This window comes from Anopheles moucheti, chromosome 2 (genome assembly GCF_943734755.1).
Source record: "Anopheles moucheti chromosome 2, idAnoMoucSN_F20_07, whole genome shotgun sequence".
Lineage (NCBI taxonomy): Eukaryota > Metazoa > Arthropoda > Insecta > Diptera > Culicidae > Anopheles > Anopheles moucheti.
The window spans coordinates 102,657,757-102,679,479 of record NC_069140.1 but is presented as its reverse complement, the minus strand read 5'-3'; the positions used below and the strand labels follow the sequence as shown (position 1 = coordinate 102,679,479).

At 41.8% G+C, this 21,723-nt stretch overlaps 4 protein-coding genes across 4 annotated transcripts; 3 read left to right on the top strand and 1 right to left on the bottom strand.

Moving 5' to 3' along the window:
* The first annotated feature begins 4,606 nt into the window (after positions 1-4,606).
* Positions 4,607-5,867, top strand: LOC128297019 (protein transport protein Sec61 subunit beta). The gene is made up of 3 exons (XM_053032569.1): positions 4,607-4,796; positions 4,897-5,105; positions 5,178-5,867. The coding sequence occupies exons 1-3, from the start codon at positions 4,794-4,796 to the stop codon at positions 5,263-5,265; spliced, it is 300 nt and encodes a 99-aa protein (XP_052888529.1). The 5' UTR covers positions 4,607-4,793; the 3' UTR covers positions 5,266-5,867.
* Positions 5,868-6,320: 453 nt separating this feature from the next.
* Positions 6,321-8,497, bottom strand: LOC128296724 (uncharacterized). Its single transcript, XM_053032203.1, has 3 exons — positions 7,831-8,497; positions 7,131-7,758; positions 6,321-7,053 (listed from the first exon to the last, which is right to left on the bottom strand). Exons 1-3 carry the CDS (start codon positions 8,004-8,006, stop codon positions 6,880-6,882), a joined length of 978 nt encoding a protein of 325 aa, XP_052888163.1. The 5' UTR covers positions 8,007-8,497; the 3' UTR covers positions 6,321-6,879.
* A 5,828-nt stretch (positions 8,498-14,325) lies between these two features.
* On the top strand, positions 14,326-15,231 carry LOC128296725 (toll-like receptor 8). The gene is made up of 2 exons (XM_053032204.1): positions 14,326-14,348; positions 14,406-15,231. Exons 1-2 carry the CDS (start codon positions 14,332-14,334, stop codon positions 15,211-15,213), a joined length of 825 nt encoding a protein of 274 aa, XP_052888164.1. The 5' UTR covers positions 14,326-14,331; the 3' UTR covers positions 15,214-15,231.
* A 4,347-nt stretch (positions 15,232-19,578) lies between these two features.
* Positions 19,579-21,521, top strand: LOC128298302 (zinc finger protein 420-like). Its single transcript, XM_053034046.1, has one exon. The coding sequence runs from the start codon at positions 19,579-19,581 to the stop codon at positions 21,016-21,018; it is 1,440 nt and encodes a 479-aa protein (XP_052890006.1). The 3' UTR covers positions 21,019-21,521.
* Positions 21,522-21,723: the final 202 nt, after the last annotated feature.

The following is a 21,723-nucleotide window of genomic DNA, read 5'->3' as shown; positions in this document are numbered from 1 at the left end:
CTTCATGTGTATGATGAACTGTACCTACAATAACTGTTATTTGTCAGTAGTGGCGGATCAATCCCCTTGGAGGCCCAGAGCGGAATTATAGTTGGGGCCTCTAAATTTAAAAACGATGAAGGAGGGAAGGGGGACATTGAAGCTCTTGAAAGCGCAGTAAGAAGGGACCTACTCCGCCTACCGTTTGAACCGCCGCAGGGCCGCGACTAATCAACTTACTCAAATGGTCCGCCAGGGCCATCATCATCTTCGAATACAATATTGGAAACGACTATATTACCACTAACACCAGTTACTATAGTATCAGTACTCTTCTAAATGGAGCTACATTCATACGTGCGCCAACTTCGAGAAGCTGTGGTGCGAGTGGTGGAAGTTACAACTACAGCATTCAAGGAGCACTTTGCCATTGATTTGGTTCGCTCGCTGTGCTTCCGGGAGATTCGCCATGCAACACTCAGTTATACTTCTTTGACCTTAACTTAACTTAACAAAACACTCAAGCACTAGTTGGTGGTGAACTTAATCGATATAGTCTATCCTGCATCCTGGGTATTTATCACACGCAATCCACTAACACGGATGTTCAGTCATACACAGCGGCGGATCAAACGGTAGGCGATGTAGGCGGTCGCCTAGGGCCTCGCCGTGTTGGGGGCCCCAAAAAATTGGTACCGATTGTACAATTTTTGGAAATTTAGCAGCAGAGTTAATTTATAGCACAAAATCTATTTTAAAAGGTAAAAAATTGATCAAAAATATCCTTGGATTTTATATATCTTTGGTTATATAAAACATTTGTTTCTATTTGATTAGTTATATCGGCCCTGTTACACGGGTACGCAAGAGAAGTATGCAGTGTACTCAAACTCCTTCTTCTTTATCGGCACGACATCTTCAGGATGTTTAAGCCTACCATTTCTGGCTTTTTTTTACTTTATTTACCCGTAGGATAGTCAACGGAAATAATAAGCAGCGTGGAATAAATTTGCCCATCACTATTGCATTGCATACTATCAAACCCGTGAGAGCGATCGCTAATGTAAGATCGATAAAACGGAAAGCATCCTTCATCTAGCTCAAACTTTCCGTCGGCTGGTACGAAATTCCATTCAAAACCAGCTGATTTCAGCTTCCCGATACCAGGAAACCATCCACGGAAGAGGTAACACCTTGTACATCAATTTTGCTCAAAAACCGCCGAAAGGTATACAATATTTAAAACTAACTTTCCCGTTGGTCGAGTAAAATTTTGCAGCAATTTTGCTCAAAAATCGCCGAAAGGTATGCAATTTTTAAACACTAACTTTCGCGTTGGTCATGAAAATTTTCTTGGAAAACTACCAGTTTTCGAATGTATAGTACCAGGAGAGCATCCACGGAAGAGGTAGCTCCTGGTATTGCGCCGGAAGGTATGCAATCAACTTGCAATGCAATACGCCGTAAGGTATGCAATGTTTAAACACTAACTTTTCATACAAACCAGCTGTTTTCAGATTTCCGATACCAGGAGAGCATGTTTTTCAAGAGGTAACACCTGGTACCAGCAGAGCAAGATGGCGCCCAATATTTCATGAAATATTTCATGAAATGTTTCATGAAATATTTCATGAAATGTTTCATGAAATATTTCATGAAAATTTCATGAAAATTTAATGAAATATTTCATGAAATATTTCATGAAAAATTTCATGAAATATTTCATGATCATTCATAAAAATTTCATTCATAAAATTTCATTCATGAAAATTTCATTCGTGAAAATTTCATTCATGGAAATTTCATTCATGAAAATTTCATTCATGAACATTTCATTCATAAAAATTTCATTCATGAAAATTTCATTCATGAAAATTTCATTCATGAAAATTTCATTCATGAAAATTTCATTCATAAAAATTTCATTCATTATAATTTCATTCATAAAAATTTCATTCATGAAAATTTCATGCATGAAAATTTCATTCATGAAAATTTCATTCATGAAAATTTCATTCATAAAAATTTCATTCATAAAAATTTCATTCATGAAAATTTCATTCGTGAAAATTTCATTCATGAAAATTTCATTCGTGAAAATTTCATTCATGAAAATTTCATTCATAAAATTTCATTCATGAAAATTTCATTCATGAAAATTTCATTCATGAAAATTTCATTCATAAAAATTTCATTCATAAAAATTTCATTCATAAAAATTTCATTCATAAAAATTTCATTCATGAAAATTTCATTCATGGAAATTTCATTCATGAAAATTTCATTCATGAAAATTTCATTCATAAAAATTTCATTCATAAAAATTTCATTCATGAAAATTTCATTCATGAAAATTTCATTAATGAAAATTTCATTCATGAAAATTTCATTCATGGAAATTTCATTCATGAAAATTTCATTCATAAAAATTTCATTCATGAAAATTTCATTCATAAAAATTTCATTCATGAAAATTTCATTCATGAAAATTTCATTCATGAAACATTTCATGAAACATTTCATGAAATATTTCATGAAACATTTCATGAAATATTTCGTGAAAAATGTCATGAAATATTTCATGAAAATTTCATGAAATATTTCATGAAACATTTCATGAAATATTGGGCGCCATCTTGCTCTGCTGGTACCAGGTGTTACCTCTTGAAAAACATGCTCTCCTGGTATCGGAAATCTGAAAACAGCTGGTTTGTATGAAAAGTTAGTGTTTAAACATTGCATACCTTACGGCGTATTGCATTGCAAGTTGATTGCATACCTTCCGGCGCAATACCAGGAGCTACCTCTTCCGTGGATGCTCTCCTGGTACTATACATTCGAAAACTGGTAGTTTTCCAAGAAAATTTTCATGACCAACGCGAAAGTTAGTGTTTAAACATTGCATAACTTTCGGCGATTTTTGAGCAAAATTGCTGCAAAATTTTACTCGACCAACGGGAAAGTTAGTGTTTAAATATTGTATACCTTTCGGCGGTTTTTGAGCAAAATTGATGTACAAGGTGCTACCTCTTCCGTGGATGGTTTCCTGGTATCGGGAAGCTGAAATCAGCTGGTTTTGAATGGAATTTCGTACCAGCCGACGGAAAGTTTGAGCTAGATGAAGGATGCTTTCCGTTTTATCGATCTTACATTAGCGATCGCTCTCACGGGTTTGATAGTATGCAATGCAATAGTGATGGGCAAATTTATTCCACGCTGCTTATTATTTCCGGTGACTATCCTACGGGTAAATAAAGTAAAAAAAGCCAGAAATGGTAGGCTTAAACATCCTGAAGATGTCGTGCCGATAAAGAAAAGGAGTTTGAGTACACTGCATACTTCTCTTGCGTACCCGTGTAACAGGGCCGATATAACTAATCAAATAGAAACAAATGTTTTATATAACCAAAGATATATAAAATCCAAGGATATTTTTGATCAATTATTTACCTTTTTAATTAGATTTTGTGCTATAAATTAACTCTGCTGTTAAATTTCCAAAAATTGTACAATCGGTACCAATTTTTTGGGGCCCCTAACACCGTGAGGCCCTAGGCGACCGCCTACTCCGCCTACCGTTTGATCCGCCGCTGTTTGTCAGTGATGTGATTCAGGTTCTCGCTCACTAGTTCGCTGATAATTGCCCCCGATATTTGATATTACCCTCCATGTAGTCCATATATGTCTATCTTGAGCGTTGCTAAGAAACACCATAGAAGAGAAAAAGAAACACTATTGAAACAAGTTCCAGTCAATATATGGCAAAATATTAAGCTTAACGGAAAGCAGAAACGTGAACGTGAAGTTCAGATTGAATGAGGCAAAAAGATGTAGGTGCTTGCCATTTCATTGTCCGATGATTATGGCGATGCTTCGATCAGCGCTAATATTATAGATTCGGCCCTTGGTTCGAACAGCAACGCTTTACAAAACCAAGACATGAATGTACAATCTAAGACCAAAGCGTTTGACGAAGAAGATGTTCCGACTAATCGATAACTTGCGAGAAACTAAGATATCTCTGGAGAGCAATTCCATTTTGAAGCGAAAGCATATTCAACAACTATAACGGGAAAAGCGGGAAATCTGTTAAAAGAAATGCAAACCACAATCGATTGAAAGACGGAACAACTTAACAACCAGCAGTCCCGCAACAATCAGATGAAGTCGAAGAATCTAATCGTATTAAGGGATCTAATATTTATTTCTACGTTACGAAGCCCATTCGAAATTGATATTTATGAGTTTATTTCTATAATGACAGTAAAATGCTATGAAAATTAACTTTTATAATGATGAAGTGTAACGTATGTTTGAAATTTGCAGCTTAAAAATTGAATTCTGCATACAAAACTCGGTGAAATGTTAAATTTTAAAATCCACGTATCTTCGCATCCGCGTAACTCGTGTATTGACTGTACAAAAATCTTTTACCCAAAAATGTTTTGCTAAACATTCTTTACACAAAAATATTTTGCTAAACATTGTTTATGGCAGCCGAAATAAATTCGAAATTAATATTGTCGAACAAGTTCGTGTCAGCCTTGAATGTCACGGCTGTCACCGATGTTTGACAACCACTGTACATTTTGACAGCCACGTCAGCATACGTGTGTTTGTTGCTGCATTGTTGTTGGTAGCTTTGTCCGGTTGGCACTTTCACGTTTTCACAAGTAGATTTACCTTTCCAGCACGCGCAGGGTATTACCGTGCTTTCATATTCAACGCATTTCCGATCGAAGAACATCGTTGTCCGTGCATTCCAATTGAGTTTTCATTAGTAGTGTTTCTCATACAGACCCTGTCCAAAGAAAATGGTGAGTATATCTTTATCCGCTGATTCGAATTTGGTTGTGCTCCAGGAAAAGTTGCCATCACATTCGGTGTTCTAATTGCGATTTGTGTGTGGCAAAATAGCCTGCTCCAGCGAGTTCCACTTCTGTCGGCAGCGGTAGCCGATCTCCATCAAAACCCACGTCAGCACCACGGGCATCTGCCGGAGGTTCCAGTACTTTGAAACAGCGTAAAACCACCACGACCACAACCGCTGCGAGAAATCGTAATACGGGTACCGGTTCGGGTGGTATGTGGCGCTTCTACACCGATGATTCTCCCGGAATTAAAGTGTAAGTATAGTAATGTTCAAGATTCGAAAATGCTCACAGTCAACTTAACCATGTCACGATCTTCTGTTTTAGTGGTCCCGTACCAGTGCTCGTGATGTCGTTGCTGTTCATTGCCTCCGTTTTTATGCTACACATCTGGGGCAAATACACCCGTGCGTAAAAGTCTGATGCGAAACCGGGCCGATGTGGAAGTTTCCATACTCATCGTCATAACCTTTCCCCGGAATACATATTCTACTGTCCGTGTTCTTTTCCTGTGAGTTCATACGTTCAGTTTTCTCATCGATTGGTTAGGGCAACGTCCGAATTACCATCGTGGAATGTTTTGAGATATTTGTTTCGTCTTCGCAACCGTGATGGTAACGATCGGAGTATAAGACACGGGTCTTATGGGCCACCGAATCGTTCGGTTTGTGAGACCCGCTACTAGCCGCTAATTTAAAATATTGCAATTCTGTAGATCAACGTAAGGCAATCTTTATAATTCGTACTGAGAGACACAATATAACTATACACATAAAGTAAACCATCAACTGATGTGTCCTATCGCGAAAGTTGGAGAGTAGTGTAATAATGATGACGATCGGGAGATCGACCAGATGATGTACATATATCGGTGGCTTCGGATAAAGATTAGGTAAGTGATGCATTGTGTGTTACTATTCTTAATCAACTAACATGACGGTCAAAAGGTTTACGTTAACATATTAAAATCATTAATTAAATTCAGTAATATTTAAATCGTCTCGTTTTCAGTTCGTGCATCGTGCTTTCTAGCAAAAAAAAGTGATCGATTTCTATTACAGAGTAGCTTAACAAATTGTAACAAGCATAACGAGAACCACCTGTACTCACGACTATGGTTTGGAAAGAGCGTTTTAGATTTTAGAAATTTTAAAGAAATTGTCCGTATAATACGGTATCAGGAATTTAAAGAATCGTAATTGAATAAAACAATCGTTTAGAAGTATACCAGTGCTAACCAATAACAAATATCTACATTTGATGTTAGTTCGCACACGTGTCTCGAGTCATTGTCGATTAATTCTCCTCATTAACATTGGATTTATTACATTCAAACTGTTCTGTACTGTTTTAACTCTTGGTCAACTTATCTTGCTATCTCGGTAATTATTAGCTAGTTTGTTAATGCAGCAACAATGGCTACATTCTTCTTTCGCAAATAACACAACCCAACTAGCACACAATGCATTTTTTATATCTTTATTTGTCAAGCTGTTTAGTAGTTGCGGTAGAATAGATATACACTTTGAGTAAAACTGATTAAATAGTCCGATAGGGATAGAACCACCACACACATCACATACACACTACGATGCAATGTCTTCCGGTGCATTAGTAGTTAAGTGAACTGTTTACGTGTGAACAAGAGACTTTACATAAATCGTCAAATCATCTTTAACCTTGGGAATGACCTGTCGAAGTTTTGGTCCTGTAAAGTTTAACAAAAATATTGCGTTACTGTTTGGACAGTAGTAATTCAATCGGTGCAAATTAAAAGTTGTGCGAGCTAGCACATTACAAAATAGAAATTCGCTTTAATGACACACATAATTACAGGAAAAATGTTGAATTACGAATTTACGATGTTTTAGGTAACAGCGCGTGAAGAAAATTTGTCGATTATTGCTTCTAGTTGAGAACGGCTGTGATTTGTTATGCAAAGTTGCATTAGAGTGATTCATCAAATAGCTTCCCCAGCTACGTACATGAAATAGGGAATTATAAAGAAGTAGAAAAAGTGCATAGTAGTTTAATTATCCGCCGAGAGCTCGTTGATGTTATTGTTGATCTCGAGCACCTGCTGCACGAATTCGATGTCGTGTACAGACTCGGCAAGATCCACCATCAGGTCGATCAGCTCACCAAGCTTCATGCGCAATTGTGGGGCCAAATTTTCAAGATGGGCCAGTACCGGGTCAGGAATCTATCAACAGAAGGGTACAAAATATAGGGTTAGTTTTGCAGCTCAACCAGGCATACATTTTACTAAAAGAAAATTACCTTTTCCGGATCTTTGAACAAGGCGAACATAAACTTCTGTTTCACCTGTGAAGCGTTAGCATTGTCGTAGAACAGTGTCACATGCGCATCGAGTGAATTCGGTACAACTGGGAAGTACAGCCCGGCACAGACGCGTCCCTTTGCGTCGCGGGACAGTAGTGACCGGAAGTTGTACACCAAGTTACGACGCACGGTAACATCGATTGCCGTACGGTAGGAACGTGCGATGTACACCAGCGATTCTTCGTACTGTTGCTTTCCACCGCGAGTCATACGTTCTGTCCAGGTGATGTAGTCACTGCTCTCGTCGTGCAGTGCGTAGCTGTACTCGCGCTTGCAATGCGGTTCATCCGACTGTGTGAACCACCCCGTGTGAGGGTACTTCTGGTCCTTCATGACAGTGACGGCACGCGCCACATGGTAGCCTGGATCGAGGATCAGCACACCTTCGCGTCCTCCGACCAAGATCTTCATCGCTACCATTGCATGCTCCTTCTCCAGAGTGGACCCGGCATATTCGATACCATTCTCCTCACAGTGTTGAATGTACGAATCCGACTCGTCTAACGCTTCTTCGCACGATACCAGATAGAACAGACGTGCAATGTCCGGATGATGTTCTGCGATTCTATAACGAAAAGAATGATAACACCATTAGGCACTTTTGGAGAGAGCCAACGCTGCTTCTCAGCAACCCTACCTTGAGACTATTTCCATTCCCAAGCTGACACACATATGGTGCCGACGGTTGATCGGGATGGTATAGTGCTGGAAGTGCGTCTTCAGTTCACCGCGGCCGTGACGGTGAGCGGCCCGGTAGGCCCTGTAAAAATCCACAAAGTTATTCGCCGTGTTGTAGTGCGTCTCCTCGAGCATACGCTGAAGCTTGGTTTCGATCAAACCGATCAGGTCCTCGTACTGCCACAGCTTGTCCACCACGAACGGTGTGACCGGCCGGCTCGACCACTTGGGCAGTGGCAACGGTTGCCGGATCGGCCACGGACCGTTCGTTTGATCGAACGCGCCCAGATTGTAGCTATCACCATCGTCCGCAATCCAGTGGCCACGGCCGGTCGCACTCGGTGGGCGACTGACGGCGGCCGTACCATCTCTGGAAGCGATCCCAACGGCGGCGGCCAGTTCGGTCTCGCCCGTACCACCTTCAGCATCGACGGCGGCGGATGGGCCGTTAGTGCTCGGTACGGTGCGGACCACCGGTCGCAACCGCGATGGTGGTGCTGCTTCATCGTTGGTAGTCACATCGTGTCTGTGACTGTCCGGTTCGGTCAATCGTCGGGCAGATCGACCGCCGGTAGTCCCATGGTCCTGCCGAACCACGGGCAGTAGTTCGTTCCATTCGGTTCCGAGTCAGCTTGGCCACTCGTTGCCCCAGCGACCAACGGTCGGTACATAGGCGCCATCTTGACGTTCAACGCTCGCAATTTTAACGGTGTTCGCACAGCTAAGATCGTTCCGGCCCTGCTTGCCAGCCAGGCCCGGTTCGTCCCCTTTTATAAACGATGGTTTTTCACGCTCTGGGAGGACGAAAGAAAGATAAAAGCGTTTAATAATTGAGTGTTAAAATAGGTTTGTAATGGTAACAAAATGTAAATTGTTCTTCTCTACCTCACAAAAGTCCATTGCTTTGAGGGAAAAAATAAGCTACTCAGCTGTTTGAAAGCTTTTTTTGCAACTGCTCGAAAGTACAATTCCCGCTCGTTTATTTGAAGAAAATTAATTTATTATTAACTAACTATTAATGCCTAAACTCGTTTTGACCGAACCATTAAATTGTATAACATTTTGAATATGCAAAAGGTTTTGTAGAAGGTCTTCTAACAATTCTTTATTGTTTCATGAAACAAATAAGCTTCATGAAAGCTTTCATGAAACCATTGAAATATTATCTTATATTTTTGTATTAAGGGACTATCTACAGTTAATTTGATGAATACTGTAAGCATGCCTTTCGATTTTTTTTATTGTAGCAATCAAAAGAGTAGAAAGAGTCTCTTTGTTTTGCACTCGTTCGCTCTTTCAGTGCAGTTCAACTTTCGGCAACAGAGCGGCGAGAGAGAGCGTGATCAAGCGCAGACACGTAGTAAAACTGTCTTTAAAAAAAATTGAACCAAAACAACGCCAGCTGTTGCCAAACACGCCACATTGCGCGTCTTTTCCGTGGGGAAACTGTGCGTTGCCACGCGGAGCGCATGCCTCGTACGTAGATATACTGTTCCACCATCGTTTGCAATTACGGAACGCGGTACTTCATGGAGAGAAGAAAAAAAACCACACTTCGATGATAAGGCCAGCAGGCAGTAGCAAGACAAACAATATACGTCACACTACATTCATGCGTGAAGTGAATGTTGGTTTGAATGTCATTCCGTCACGTGTCATATAAATTGCGAACCCACCTACATCTTTTGCAGTGGGGGAGGTGCGAAGGTATGAAAATAAGGGACTTTAAACCTCCTCCATCCTGGGTACTGGGTTTCATCTAATTACGCAGGAATTCCTGCTTACTTGCTTGTGGGACAGCGCTATAAAATAAACAACGGGTTTTGCGTGGTTCAATCCGTTGCTTGCAGGGTATTAAAAGCAACAAAACAGCTGTATTTGGGATTTTAACGATATAGGATGCAGTTTCTTGGTTCAAACCAAGGATAAGAAATTCCCCGTTTTGCCAGCTCTGCATGCCGCCACCATAAGTGTTTGAAAAGTCAAGCGACCATGAAGTCCATGTCCATCAAGTTGTTAATAAGCAAGTAGTCTCTTGCAGTCGTCGTCGTCGTCGTCGTTGTGACATGTTTACTGGTATGATTCACGCCACGTTCCACAATTGCTTGGCATGAAGTTTTTTTTCACGTCATAAAACATCCGGATTGACCGAGATGCGTCATGTACCATTGGTGATAATAGTTCGCAGGGTGTTGTAAAGTAGAAGATATAAACAACCCTCAGATGGCAACAAGATTTTCTGGGACGAGAGAATCTGCATTTCTGACATAATACACTAAAGTTAAGAAAAATTAGGTCACCGATTTCTTAGTACTGTAACCATACCAACTTCGCGAGGACAGTGTCTGGGCGGTAGTGTACTGTTGTTCAATGACTTTCACAGTCAATCAAAAACAGCACGCAGGGATATATTCGTGTGGAGTTGCCATGGAAGTCGACAATCCAATTCCGCGACGTATTACGATTAATTCAATTACCAGCTTAATCCAATTATGACGAACACTCTAACTAACCGCATCCGGTAGCAACATATCCAATCAGCTTATTTGCAGAATTTTAATGTAGATATTCTTAAGAGTTATTCTTAAATTCTTAATTTTCTGAGCTTTTGAGTGTCTTTACTTACCCATACAACGGCCTAAGCCCCAGTAAGAAAAAGTTTCCTTTCGGCCACCTTTAGCACGAAAGTGATGACTGTTGGCGCGTAACTCGTTCAAGGTTTAGACCGACGATAAAGGTTTAATAGTAGCGTCTGAGTAGGAGGCTGTTTTTGGGGTCCCTCTTTTGTTGTATATATGCACGGATTTTTTTCTGTCACAAATAGTGTCCTTTCTTCCGTCGGAATGCACGTTCGAATTTGTCACCAGAGGGTACGGAATAGTTGGTGCTTAGGTTTCGCAAAACTTACAATTTAGGTTTTCTCTTTTTCGTTAAAATAACACGATTAAAAACGGGATCAAACATAAAGCACAGAGGACGGTGGTGGCCGGTGTATACGACACACACACCGCACACGATTTAGAAAAGAAAACACACACACGCACGCGCACACACTTTGGCTTGGTTGCGTTTTTAGCGCTCTGTAGTCCACCGTGTGGCGTACATTGACGCTGGCTGGTTTCGGCTGGTAGGCTCAAATGGCTTTGAGCTACCAGAATGGAAATCGCACGATAAAAAAACAACCCACTTGCGCAATGGAAGGGTTTTCCACTTGCGTAGATGCTGGTATTGGTCGCACAAACTTGGTAGAGTAATACGCAGAGGGATGATCAGGTCCCGCGAAGGCTGGCTACGATAAAAAACACCCGATCGACTCAATCGCTCGAATGCGATTGCTTTGTTTTCGTTCGCGGAAGCGAAGGCATTTATAAAGCTGCGAGTTCAATGTGCGCACAGCAACACACACACACCACCGTTTCTGATTGTGTTCGGCGTCTTTTTCGCTCCTTATCACGTTCCGCACCGAATGTATTCGTTCCGTCTCGCTTAATTTTCCGATGCAGTAGTTCGCTGTTTGGCTGTGTAGGTTAAGCCACTGACTTAAGTCGGCTGTGTATGAGCTCACCCATACCAACCAACGCGACCTATAGAGAGGGAAAAAGATACAAAACAAATGGAAATGAGTGAGGGGTGTAGAGACAATGTTTGGAATGTGGGGTATAAGGAACGGCCAAGGTAAACAAACGTTCGAGATGTAGATCAGCCGTAGTGGGGTGTGTAAGGGTTGGAAGGGTGAGTTTCGAAAACAATTGCTACCTTTGCTTTCACCCTAAGAAAGGCAGCTGATGATGCTGCGCACAACTGCAAGGTGGAAAAATGCCAAACTTGTGGCCAAAAACACTTGACTGCTAGACATTTAAGCGACAGGTAGATATATTATTTTAAATGTCTACCTTTTTGTTTAAACTGCTAATTAAACTTTTTCCTAAATGGAACGATCGTATTAAGGACTAGACAGAGCTTTCGGTCCCGGTAGGGATACGATTCTCGACTCTCTTCCATCTGTGTGTGCCTTTTTTTATTTATTTATTTATTTTTTTTTTCGTTAGAACGGCCTGGCCTTATCGACTTATTTTACCATGTAGCCGGATCCTTGCTACGTCAGTCCTTGCAACGGGGGATTGGTCCGGATTGGATTTTGGTTCGGTCCATTCGTGTGAAGACCGGCTCAACTACCATCATGCCACCGATCCGCCCCATCCGGGCGCTTCTGTATGTCTAATAACTTAAAACATGTCTATGTCGATAACTTATCTAAACCTCTTTATTTGGATTATTGTCAGAATTACGGCAACACCTGTAAAGCGAATTACGTATCAAGCTTAAGCTAGCTCTGCTGGGTATTCGTCTATAACAATATGCAGTAAAAACACTGAATCCATCATTCGTGCGGTGCGCAAACAATATTCTGCCATGTAAAATGTCATCTTGTGGCACCGTTCTGGCATCAACTAGTACGACAATTGCCAAGCAAAACAGAGAAACAGTTGTTTTTCCTACCCCGTTCACTGTACACACACAATAGCCGCGTGCCAACAATCGGTTACAGTGTATTTTTTTAGCGAGATGCTTTTGTTTGATGCTGCTGTTCGTTGGATCTTATTTTTGCATTTAATTGCGCACCAGAAATTGCAATAACTGGGCCACAACACACGATTGCTGCTCATGTTTTTCATACGAACACACATACCATTGCGTCCCGCAAGTCGACAATCCAAATTTGATCAGATTATTACCATACTTGATCGTCTCCCCTGCCCACTCTTCCATTGCCATTGGTTCCTTAGCGTGTTTTGACAAGAAGTGCATAAACACGCACCTTCACGTGGATCACGTGCGTCACGTGGTTGTTGCAATCAATCATGAATCCGCACCATGGGTCAATAGGTGGGTTGCTCCAGTTGTAGCAGTGTACAACTGCTTTGGAGAACGTGTCCTAACCATAAACCGGACGTAATAAGTGGAAATTTCCACTCGCCTTCGCAGCGAGAAGGAGCGTTGAAGAAAGGCCTTTGGTGTCTTTGAAACTCGGCCACAATCCGTTTGATAAGATTGTAGAGGATGGATGGAATTAGTTGTAAGTGACACGTTCTTGGGTCTATTGTGTACTCACCATAAGCATTTCGAATACTGACAGTACAATGTCTCAATACTGGCATGTGTACATAAATTATGAAATACCTCTACTACACTGGTGACATGAACTGGACGTAGATTTAGGATTCAATGAAATTATAAGAAACTCGAGCGTTCAGCTGATGTACTGGAAGGGACGGACATGGATATCTTTCTTATATTGCACGTGTTGTTCATTCCTATCGAAGGTCAACAGATGCATTGCCTTGTTCGTGGTAGTGTTTCACCGCGTTGATGCTGATCTAAATATGGCCGGACATGCTCAATAGATGGCAAGCAAGGTTCATGATGTATACGCAAGATTTTATGATTGAAGAGTGATTGCACTACAACGGTAGCTGACGCATTATCGCACCCTCGATTCTAGACACGAGAATCTATTTGCGACTAAATTGTTCAATGCATGAAAGCACGCAGTTACGTTGTATTTTTGGAGTCACAATCAAGCTTAGTAACATGATAAGAAACACAAAACAGAAGAGAAATTCCAGTAAATTGCGGAATGATCCACACACACCTTGAATGGCCAAACAAAACAAGACGGATAGCAAAAACTTTCCATTTACGTACAACCCAGATAAGCGATCAAATGTCAGCGAGTGATAAATGGAAGACGCGAAAGATGAGCATGACTTGAACGCTTGTTCAAAATCACATGCCAAACAGTGACCAAATAGATTAACATCAGTTCACAAGTTGTGATAACAATTGGTCCCATATTGCACGTCCCTACCAAACGTATGGCTGGCACTAAGCTGCTTGTTTCCCTTGCGATATTCTAAAGATAGCGTGAGTTGTGGACATTCACTACGATGAGAAACTGGTATTGTGGAATACCAATCTTTAATAGATATACAAAAATCTGTTATTATAGTTAAATATAGCATTCATCTATATGTACATGTATATTCGTAGTTTCTAACCACGAACGACACTCTTCAAAGCAATGCTGAATATAAACATGAGATAAGGAAATGTTCGTTATCATTATATTGTTTGCTTCATAAACACTTGACATATAAATGTGAAGGTTTATGTTTATAGGGAAAAAATATATTTTGATTGTTTTTGGGACATTCTACTTGAGATCAACTTCTTGACTGTAGTGTTTCTTTACAACTTCCTTACAAATGACATCAGCAGATGAATATGGGATGCAAATGAGTCAATTAAGTCTCGGAGCTCTGAGCAATCTAATGCTGTTTCTGGATGTTCCAAAATAGCTCCCATCTTGCTGATAAGTGTCTCAGCCATCTCATCCACAGCGTAAGAACCAGTGAGCGCTAATCGCTTGAGTAAATAGCATCGGTAACGACTCGACAGGATGGATTCGCTTTGGTTGTGAGTATGATGCTACACATTATCAGATCATCAAGTGCTAAAAGGTTTTTATTTTAGCTATGGTTTGCTGCTCGGTATCTGTTTTTCTATCGCCTCGAGTGAGGCTAAGAGTCGTCCGGTGAAATTGTTCCACTACGATTATAACCGCATACAGGAAACGGATCAAGCGTGGAAATGTTGGAAAGAAGGTTACAGACCGCCGCCGGCCACCTCGAACAAGATCCATGAGTCAGGCAATGGAACTGCGACTGAAATTGAACGCATATTGAGTTTTGATCAATCCAACACCGTCCTGTTTCTGTACAGTAGCAATTCGGATAATCTCGACCTTCGCACTACATTCACTATCGAGCGAAATCGTCTTGTTCGTCTATCATTGGACAATGCTGGATTAGAACGGTTGGAGCTAGCACTCACCGATCAGGAAAATGATTGCCGTTTGGCCGAGCTGTCAGTGCCACGCAACAGACTGAAGGATCTTTCCACCGGCATGGAACGGTTTACTACTCTAAGAAAGCTAGATTTTAGCTACAATCTGCTGGAAGAGTTCAATTTGGATCGATTGGTGAATGTGGCTGGCAGCTTGAAACAGCTGTTGCTAAGCCACAATAGAATAGAGAGATTCCGATCAACAGTGGAGATAAACTTTGCCTTCCTTCACACACTGGATTTATCGAACAATCGGCTGAGGACGATCGATTCGACGTACTGGACTATGCCACAGCTAGAAACGTTCCATGTCGATAACAACCGCCACCTCGCATCGATTGATGGTTGGAAACGGACTAGATTTCCCCTGGTGAAGGGATTCGATCCAGCCGGTACGAATAACTGGAACCAAACGTGGCTAAAGTCGGTTCAGTAGAATAATGGCAGCTTGTTCCATGACCCAATTGCGAAGAGATAAATAGTTGTAATTCTGCAATAAATGGCTGTAGTAACAGTGTTCGTGGAAGTGAAATAGAAAATGCCGTTGCGGTAGAACTTTCTAAACAAACAAGTTCGTTCTGTTGTAATCGCTGTTGGTGCTTTACATAACCAGCCAGCTCGAAAATGCCGTCAAGACGTTCGCGATTCGGTGCTCTAGGCTCATTGCTCCGGTTTAAAAATATTCGATCAACAATTGCGCCGATGTTTCCCTACCCTAGCGACGCGGTTACGGTATGACGTGATGTCTTTCTCTTGGCATGCAAATCGTTACAACAAATTCTAAAGCAAAACATAAAGCTGCAGATTGGCTGGGCAAACGACGAGATGTACGAATGAAACATAAAACGCGACACACTGCAGCGTGATTTCTGCACAACTGCAGCTCAATTTAACGAGACGACTGCATTTCGATCGATAAATGGGGGACGGAAACACCATGCGCCAGCATGCCTGTCTGCTGTCGTTCGAGTGGATCTAGCACGAAGGTTAATGACTCTTGGACGGTGTTGAGGGGTTGAAACGATAATGAAGCTGGTGTGAAAAAAGCTCTAGTGGGGTTGTGAGCAGCTGTTTGATCGATACGCGCTGAAGGACATTCAGAAGCCTGCGAGTCGAGAGATAGTTGCAAAGGAAACGAGAGCTATATTTACCTTGTATCTATTGAATTTTCAGGACAAGTCGCAGGACACCCTTCTACCCTTCGTTGCTAGGTTATCGAAGTAGTACGACAAAGAAAAGGAGGACAGAGCACGTTCAACGAGTTGAGGCACCTTAATGTTTATTGATATTTTTAACGTAAAATATTAAATCACAATTTAAATAAACCAGAAGCACTATCAACGGTTCGACCATCTTCGCTGCCACCATTTCCTTGTACCAACACCAGCCGTTTAATGGAAACTGGTGAATCTACCGTACGAAAACGGGGGAGGGAGGGGTACTCTCTCCCTTTGCTGCTGTTGCTGCTGCACAAGTAGCGTCCTCGTGCACTTTCACGCCACTTCTACTTGGACACCGTTTTCGATTGCCGGGATGGGAGCACTACTGATCGATAACACGGCGGTGTCCTCGATAGGGCACTATCTTTCCTGTTGTCCCCGCACACTGTCGTACATCGAACGCAAAGAAAGCTAATTTTAACCCATACGGAAACGCAAACACTAAGAAACTATGCAACTGAAAGGAGGTCTTCCTGTTTCGAAAAGAACTTAGGATAAAACAGGAATATCCCTCCCTTGTGGCGTTCGATTTGCCGTTTGTTTCCAGGAGCGCATTTGACTTTTGGCTTCGATTTTCACTGGCTCTAGTAAAGAAAAACAAGACTAGGATGTTTCCCGTTAGGATGGTTACGAGCAAAACGCCCTGCTGGCGTTGCTGCCTGAGAGAAACTGAATTTTCCCCCGGATGATGCCAATCGACCGAAGGAAAGCTTCACCATCGCTGTCGTCGGGATCTCTCCGATCCCTCGAGCTCCCTTAGAAAATTTCCACTTTTCCTCTCTCTGAAATTGCTCCGAAACGGCGAAGCTCACGTTGTGGGAAAATAGTGCTCACGAAGCCGCGCGGAAAACGAATGAATATTTTTAAGGCGTCCGCTTACTTGGCGACTGCTGTGTCGTTTTTCGCGATAAGCATGCGCTACCAGTTGCCATGAGGGAAACCACGTACGGTTAGTCATCGTCTGTCCAATGTCTGTAGGTTGCAGCACGCAAGGTAGTTATCGGTCGCACACAAAAGCTAAAGCTATTTCTTTTTGTCGGGATAAAAATAAACTCATCATCGTATCTTGTCGGAGGCGCAACGGAGCACGGAGCAGAAGGATCTTATCAGAGGCTGTGTGCTGTGTGGGAGATGGGATGTGGTGTTGCGTGAAATGACGCAACTCAGCGCCGATTGTAGCTTTCCGATGTATGGTTTCAATTTTGATGAAAGGCCACCATTGTAGCTAAAGGTCACGTTAAGCAGAACAGGAATGTCCTGGTGCTGTTGATAAATTGTCGTGCTCGTTCTATTTACTTAATCAACCAGACGCTATTACGTAGTCAGTTTTATAACGCTTGCTTTTGTTGCGTAAATACAGTAATTTTGTTATGAATTTCTCGACAAAATTCCATTTTTTTACATAACAGTGTTTGCTTTGTCACGTTACTAATGGAAGATCCGTTGTACTAAAATTTACGTGAATTAACGAAATGTTTATGAACGTTGGCCTCACGACACCCTATAATCAAATATGATTTGTAGTTGATTTAAGTGATTGTGTGTTTTTACGAAACCTAATATATGTTGTGTTCTTCCTTGTCTTATATTCAGCGGCGGATCAAACGGTAGGCGGAGTAGGCGGTCGCCTAGGGCCTCGCCGTGTTGGGGGCCCCAATAAATTTGTGCCTATTGTGCGATTTTTGAAAATTTTAAAACAAAGTTAAATTATAGTAAAAAAAAATTATTTACAAGGTAGAAAATTGATCAAAAATATCTTTCTTGGTTATATAAAACATTTTTTTCTATGTGATAAATTAAATGCAGAGAAGAATATCGACTTTGTGACTTTAAAGTACAAACGAAATTGCACCAGGACCAGGACACTAACTTTCCCGTTGGTCGTGAAAAATTTCTTCGAAAACTACCTGTTTCCGAATGTATAATACCAGGAGACCATGCACGGAAGAGGTAGCACCTAGTACAGCAATTTTGGTCGAAAACCGCCGAAAGGTATGCAATGTTTAAACACTAACTTTCCCGTTGGTCGAGTAAAATTTCTTCGAAAACTACCTGTTTCCGAATGTATAATACCAGGAGAGCATCCACGGAAGAGGTAGCTCCTGGTACTGCGCCGTAAGGTATGCAATGTTTATACACTAACTTTGCAACCAACTTGCAACGCAATGCGCCGTAAGGTATGCAATGTTTATACACTAACCTTGCAACCAACTTGCAATGCAAGTTTGGTGCATGCAAGAAACTTGCAGCAAGATGGCGCGCAAGATGGCGCCCAACTTCGTACTTGCATGCAACAAACTTGCATGCAAGCTTGCATGCAAACTTGCATGCAAGTTCTTGCAAGCAAATTCTTGCATGCAAACTTGCATGCAAGTTTGCATGCAAGTTTGCATGCAAGTTTGCATGCAAGTTCTTGTATGCAAGTTCTTGCATGCAAACTTGCATGCAAACTTGCATGCAAACTTGCATGCAAGTTTGCATGCAAGAATTTGCTTGCAAGAACTTGCATGCAAGTTTGCATGCAAGCTTGCATGCAAGTTTGTTGCATGCAAGTACGAAGTTGGGCGCCATCTTGCGCGCCATCTTGCTGCAAGTTTCTTGCTTGCACCAAACTTGCATTGCAAGTTGGTTGCAAGGTTAGTGTATAAACATTGCATACCTTACGGCGCATTGCGTTGCAAGTTGGTTGCAAAGTTAGTGTATAAACATTGCATACCTTACGGCGCAGTACCAGGTGCTACCTCTTCCGTGCATGCTCTCCTGGTACTTTAAATTCGGAAACTGGTAGTTTTCGAAGAAATTTTTCACGACCAACGGGAAAGTTAGTGTTTAAACATTGCATACCTTTCGGCGGTTTTCGACCAAAATTGCTGTACTAGGTGCTACCTCTTCCGTGGATGCTCTCCTGGTATCGGCAATCTGAAAACAGCTGGTTTTGTATGGAATTTCGTACCAGCTAATGGCGATCCAAGTAGTGGCGTTATCGTTCTCCTTAGCGCATAAAAACGTTTATATATAGAGACTAGCTTACTATGCCCGTTTACAGGGCTACGCAACAGAACGCTGAGATGTACGCAAGGGAGCTTTCTTTCCAAGACTTTGCTGGTGTTGTTACATCATGTTTGAAGTACATCTCCCTAACACCGATAATGCCGTAGCAAAATTATGGGCCCCCCTTGAAAAATTCCGCCCTGGGCCTCCAAGGGGATTGATCCTCCACTGCTTATATTTTTAGGCATATCGTTAGGAATAGATGAATTTTCACCCAGATTTAACATATGCGGAAACTTTCGGAAACACAGTCTGCTATTATAATGTATCTCGAGCACCACCTGTACCAATATAGCAAAACATTTTGCTACAAATTACGGCAACTACGATGCACAGTGGAGCGGAGCGATTCATCTGCCATAATAATGAAAAGAACTATGCGATCCGAGGTCATGCCCACCACTACCATATTCGATTTGACGTTTTGAACGTAAACAAGTTGTTTACGCTTCGCAAGCTTGTTGGACAATGCGAAAATAACAGTGAATAGTACGAAGAACGCGTAATTAATCTACTTAATCGATTTCCCGATGGAACATAATGACACAGAAGTGGTTGTTTCATCGTTTGGCTCGAGTGTGACAGTGCTACAGTATTTATTACAGAATGAACCTACCGGATCGGTTGGGGAGGGTTTGTCTGCTGCCAATAGCACCTCTACCACCACCGGAGTTGATTCTTCGGTAAGAGTTTATTCCTGCGTGCATCCCGGTTGCAAGAAGCTGTACTTCAATGAGCGGCATCTAAGAGCGCACGGGAAATATCACGGTGGAGAAGCTCCTTGCGATCGCAAGCAAGCGTCAAATGAGGATGGAAAGAACGTTGCAGAAGCAGACAGTCAGGAAGCACAAAGTGGATTGCGGTTTTTGTTACTAAATGGACAATCGGAGGTTTCAACTGAAACACAAGAACACACGGAAACCATTGCGACGGAAGATTTGGCGATTGATTCAATGAAACAAATGCAAAATGAAAAGCTGGAAGAAAGTATCGCGGTAGCGGATGGAGAGGACGAATTAATTCAGTACGATGAAGATTATTGCATGAGGAATGAACCATCAGATGGCGAATACGATGGTGATTTAATCATAGCATATGACGGTACTGATTGCGAAGAAGAAGAAGTCATCGAATCGAGCTCGCAGCAAGATCTCTTCAACCATTCCGATTGCGATGGCGAAGAAATCCTATTCTTAGAGGAAACGAAACAGCTCACATACTCTACCAAAGACCGCAAGTATGCATGCGGGTGGCCTCTTTGTGGAAAAACGTACATCAAGGTATCACACCTCAAAGTGCACCAAAGGTCCCACACGGGCGAACTGCCCTTCGAATGCGGCTGGGCGGGATGTAAGCAGCGATTCGCACGGTCCGAAACCCTCAACCGTCATCTTGTGACGCATACCAGCGATCGTAATCACAATTGTCGTTGGTGCGATAAACGATTCTTCCGTCGGGATCATCTGCTGGCGCACGTCCGTAGACACAATCTACCCAACAGCGAAATTCAACAACTGTTTCCTGGGGTAAAGATAGCCACCAAACAGGGTTCAAAGGAATGTGAAGCACCCGCGACAATGAGCCCACCGGTGCAGAATTCATCCGGTACGGCTACTACAGGCGCAATCGTTCCCGAACCAGATCCAAGACGAACTTTTCGCTGTTCGTATGAGGGATGCAACAAAACCTACACACGCCATAGTCACCTGAAAGCGCACGAGCTGCTACATACCGGTACACTAACCTTTCACTGTCCATGGGTCGACTGTGGGGCGGCTTTTGCACGCTCATACGAATTGTCGCGTCACCGTCGGATGCATTCGGGCGAGCGGAAGTTTGTGTGTCACATTTGTCAGCAAGCATTCATACGCAGCGATCATCTGTCGAGTCACGTGAAAAGACACACGTTTCAGGCTGTGCGTATCGCCTCCCGTGGAGAGGATGTTCTAGTGAAACTGAAGATAGAATAACTCTTAAGTATGCAAAAACAACGGCACTCTAACTTCATCAGGAATGATTGTCATTAATGCAAATTACAAGTTACGAAATGTAAATCACAACCAAGTCTTCCGGGTGTAATCTTTAAATTTCATATGTTTCATATGTTTTTAGTTAACACACTTAATGCTTTATGGTTAAAGCGATCTTCCAATATTTCCCTTCAACCAAACCAACCAAACCAACTTAATTTATTTTATTTTGTAAAGCTAATCGTTCATAGTAAGACACTATTGTGCAAGGGAATTCGAAACATGACAAGCGTCGTGCATACTTTACGGCGCTGTTGAAAAGGGTGCAATCGGGTTCGAATGCTAACGGTTAGGTAATATGATAGAAAAAGCTTTATTTACACGATAAACGTTATTTCATTATGAATTTAGTTGTACAAAGTCCTAATTTCCGAACCAACTGAAGAGAAAGCGAATTTATGTTCATGAACATTGTACACATATGTATACATTTCTAAAGATTATGTAGCGTTTTTGTATTATTATTTAAATAATTTCTAGTTGTAGTGAATTAAAAAATTAATTTCCGTAAGATAAACAAGATGTTATGTGACTTCTGTGAAGAAAGAAATGTTTTTTGCAATTTTCGCTCACTTCGCTTCGTTGCTCCGCGATTATTCCAAACGCCATCCAGGAGCGCCGCATTCATCACTTTTGTTTTAATTT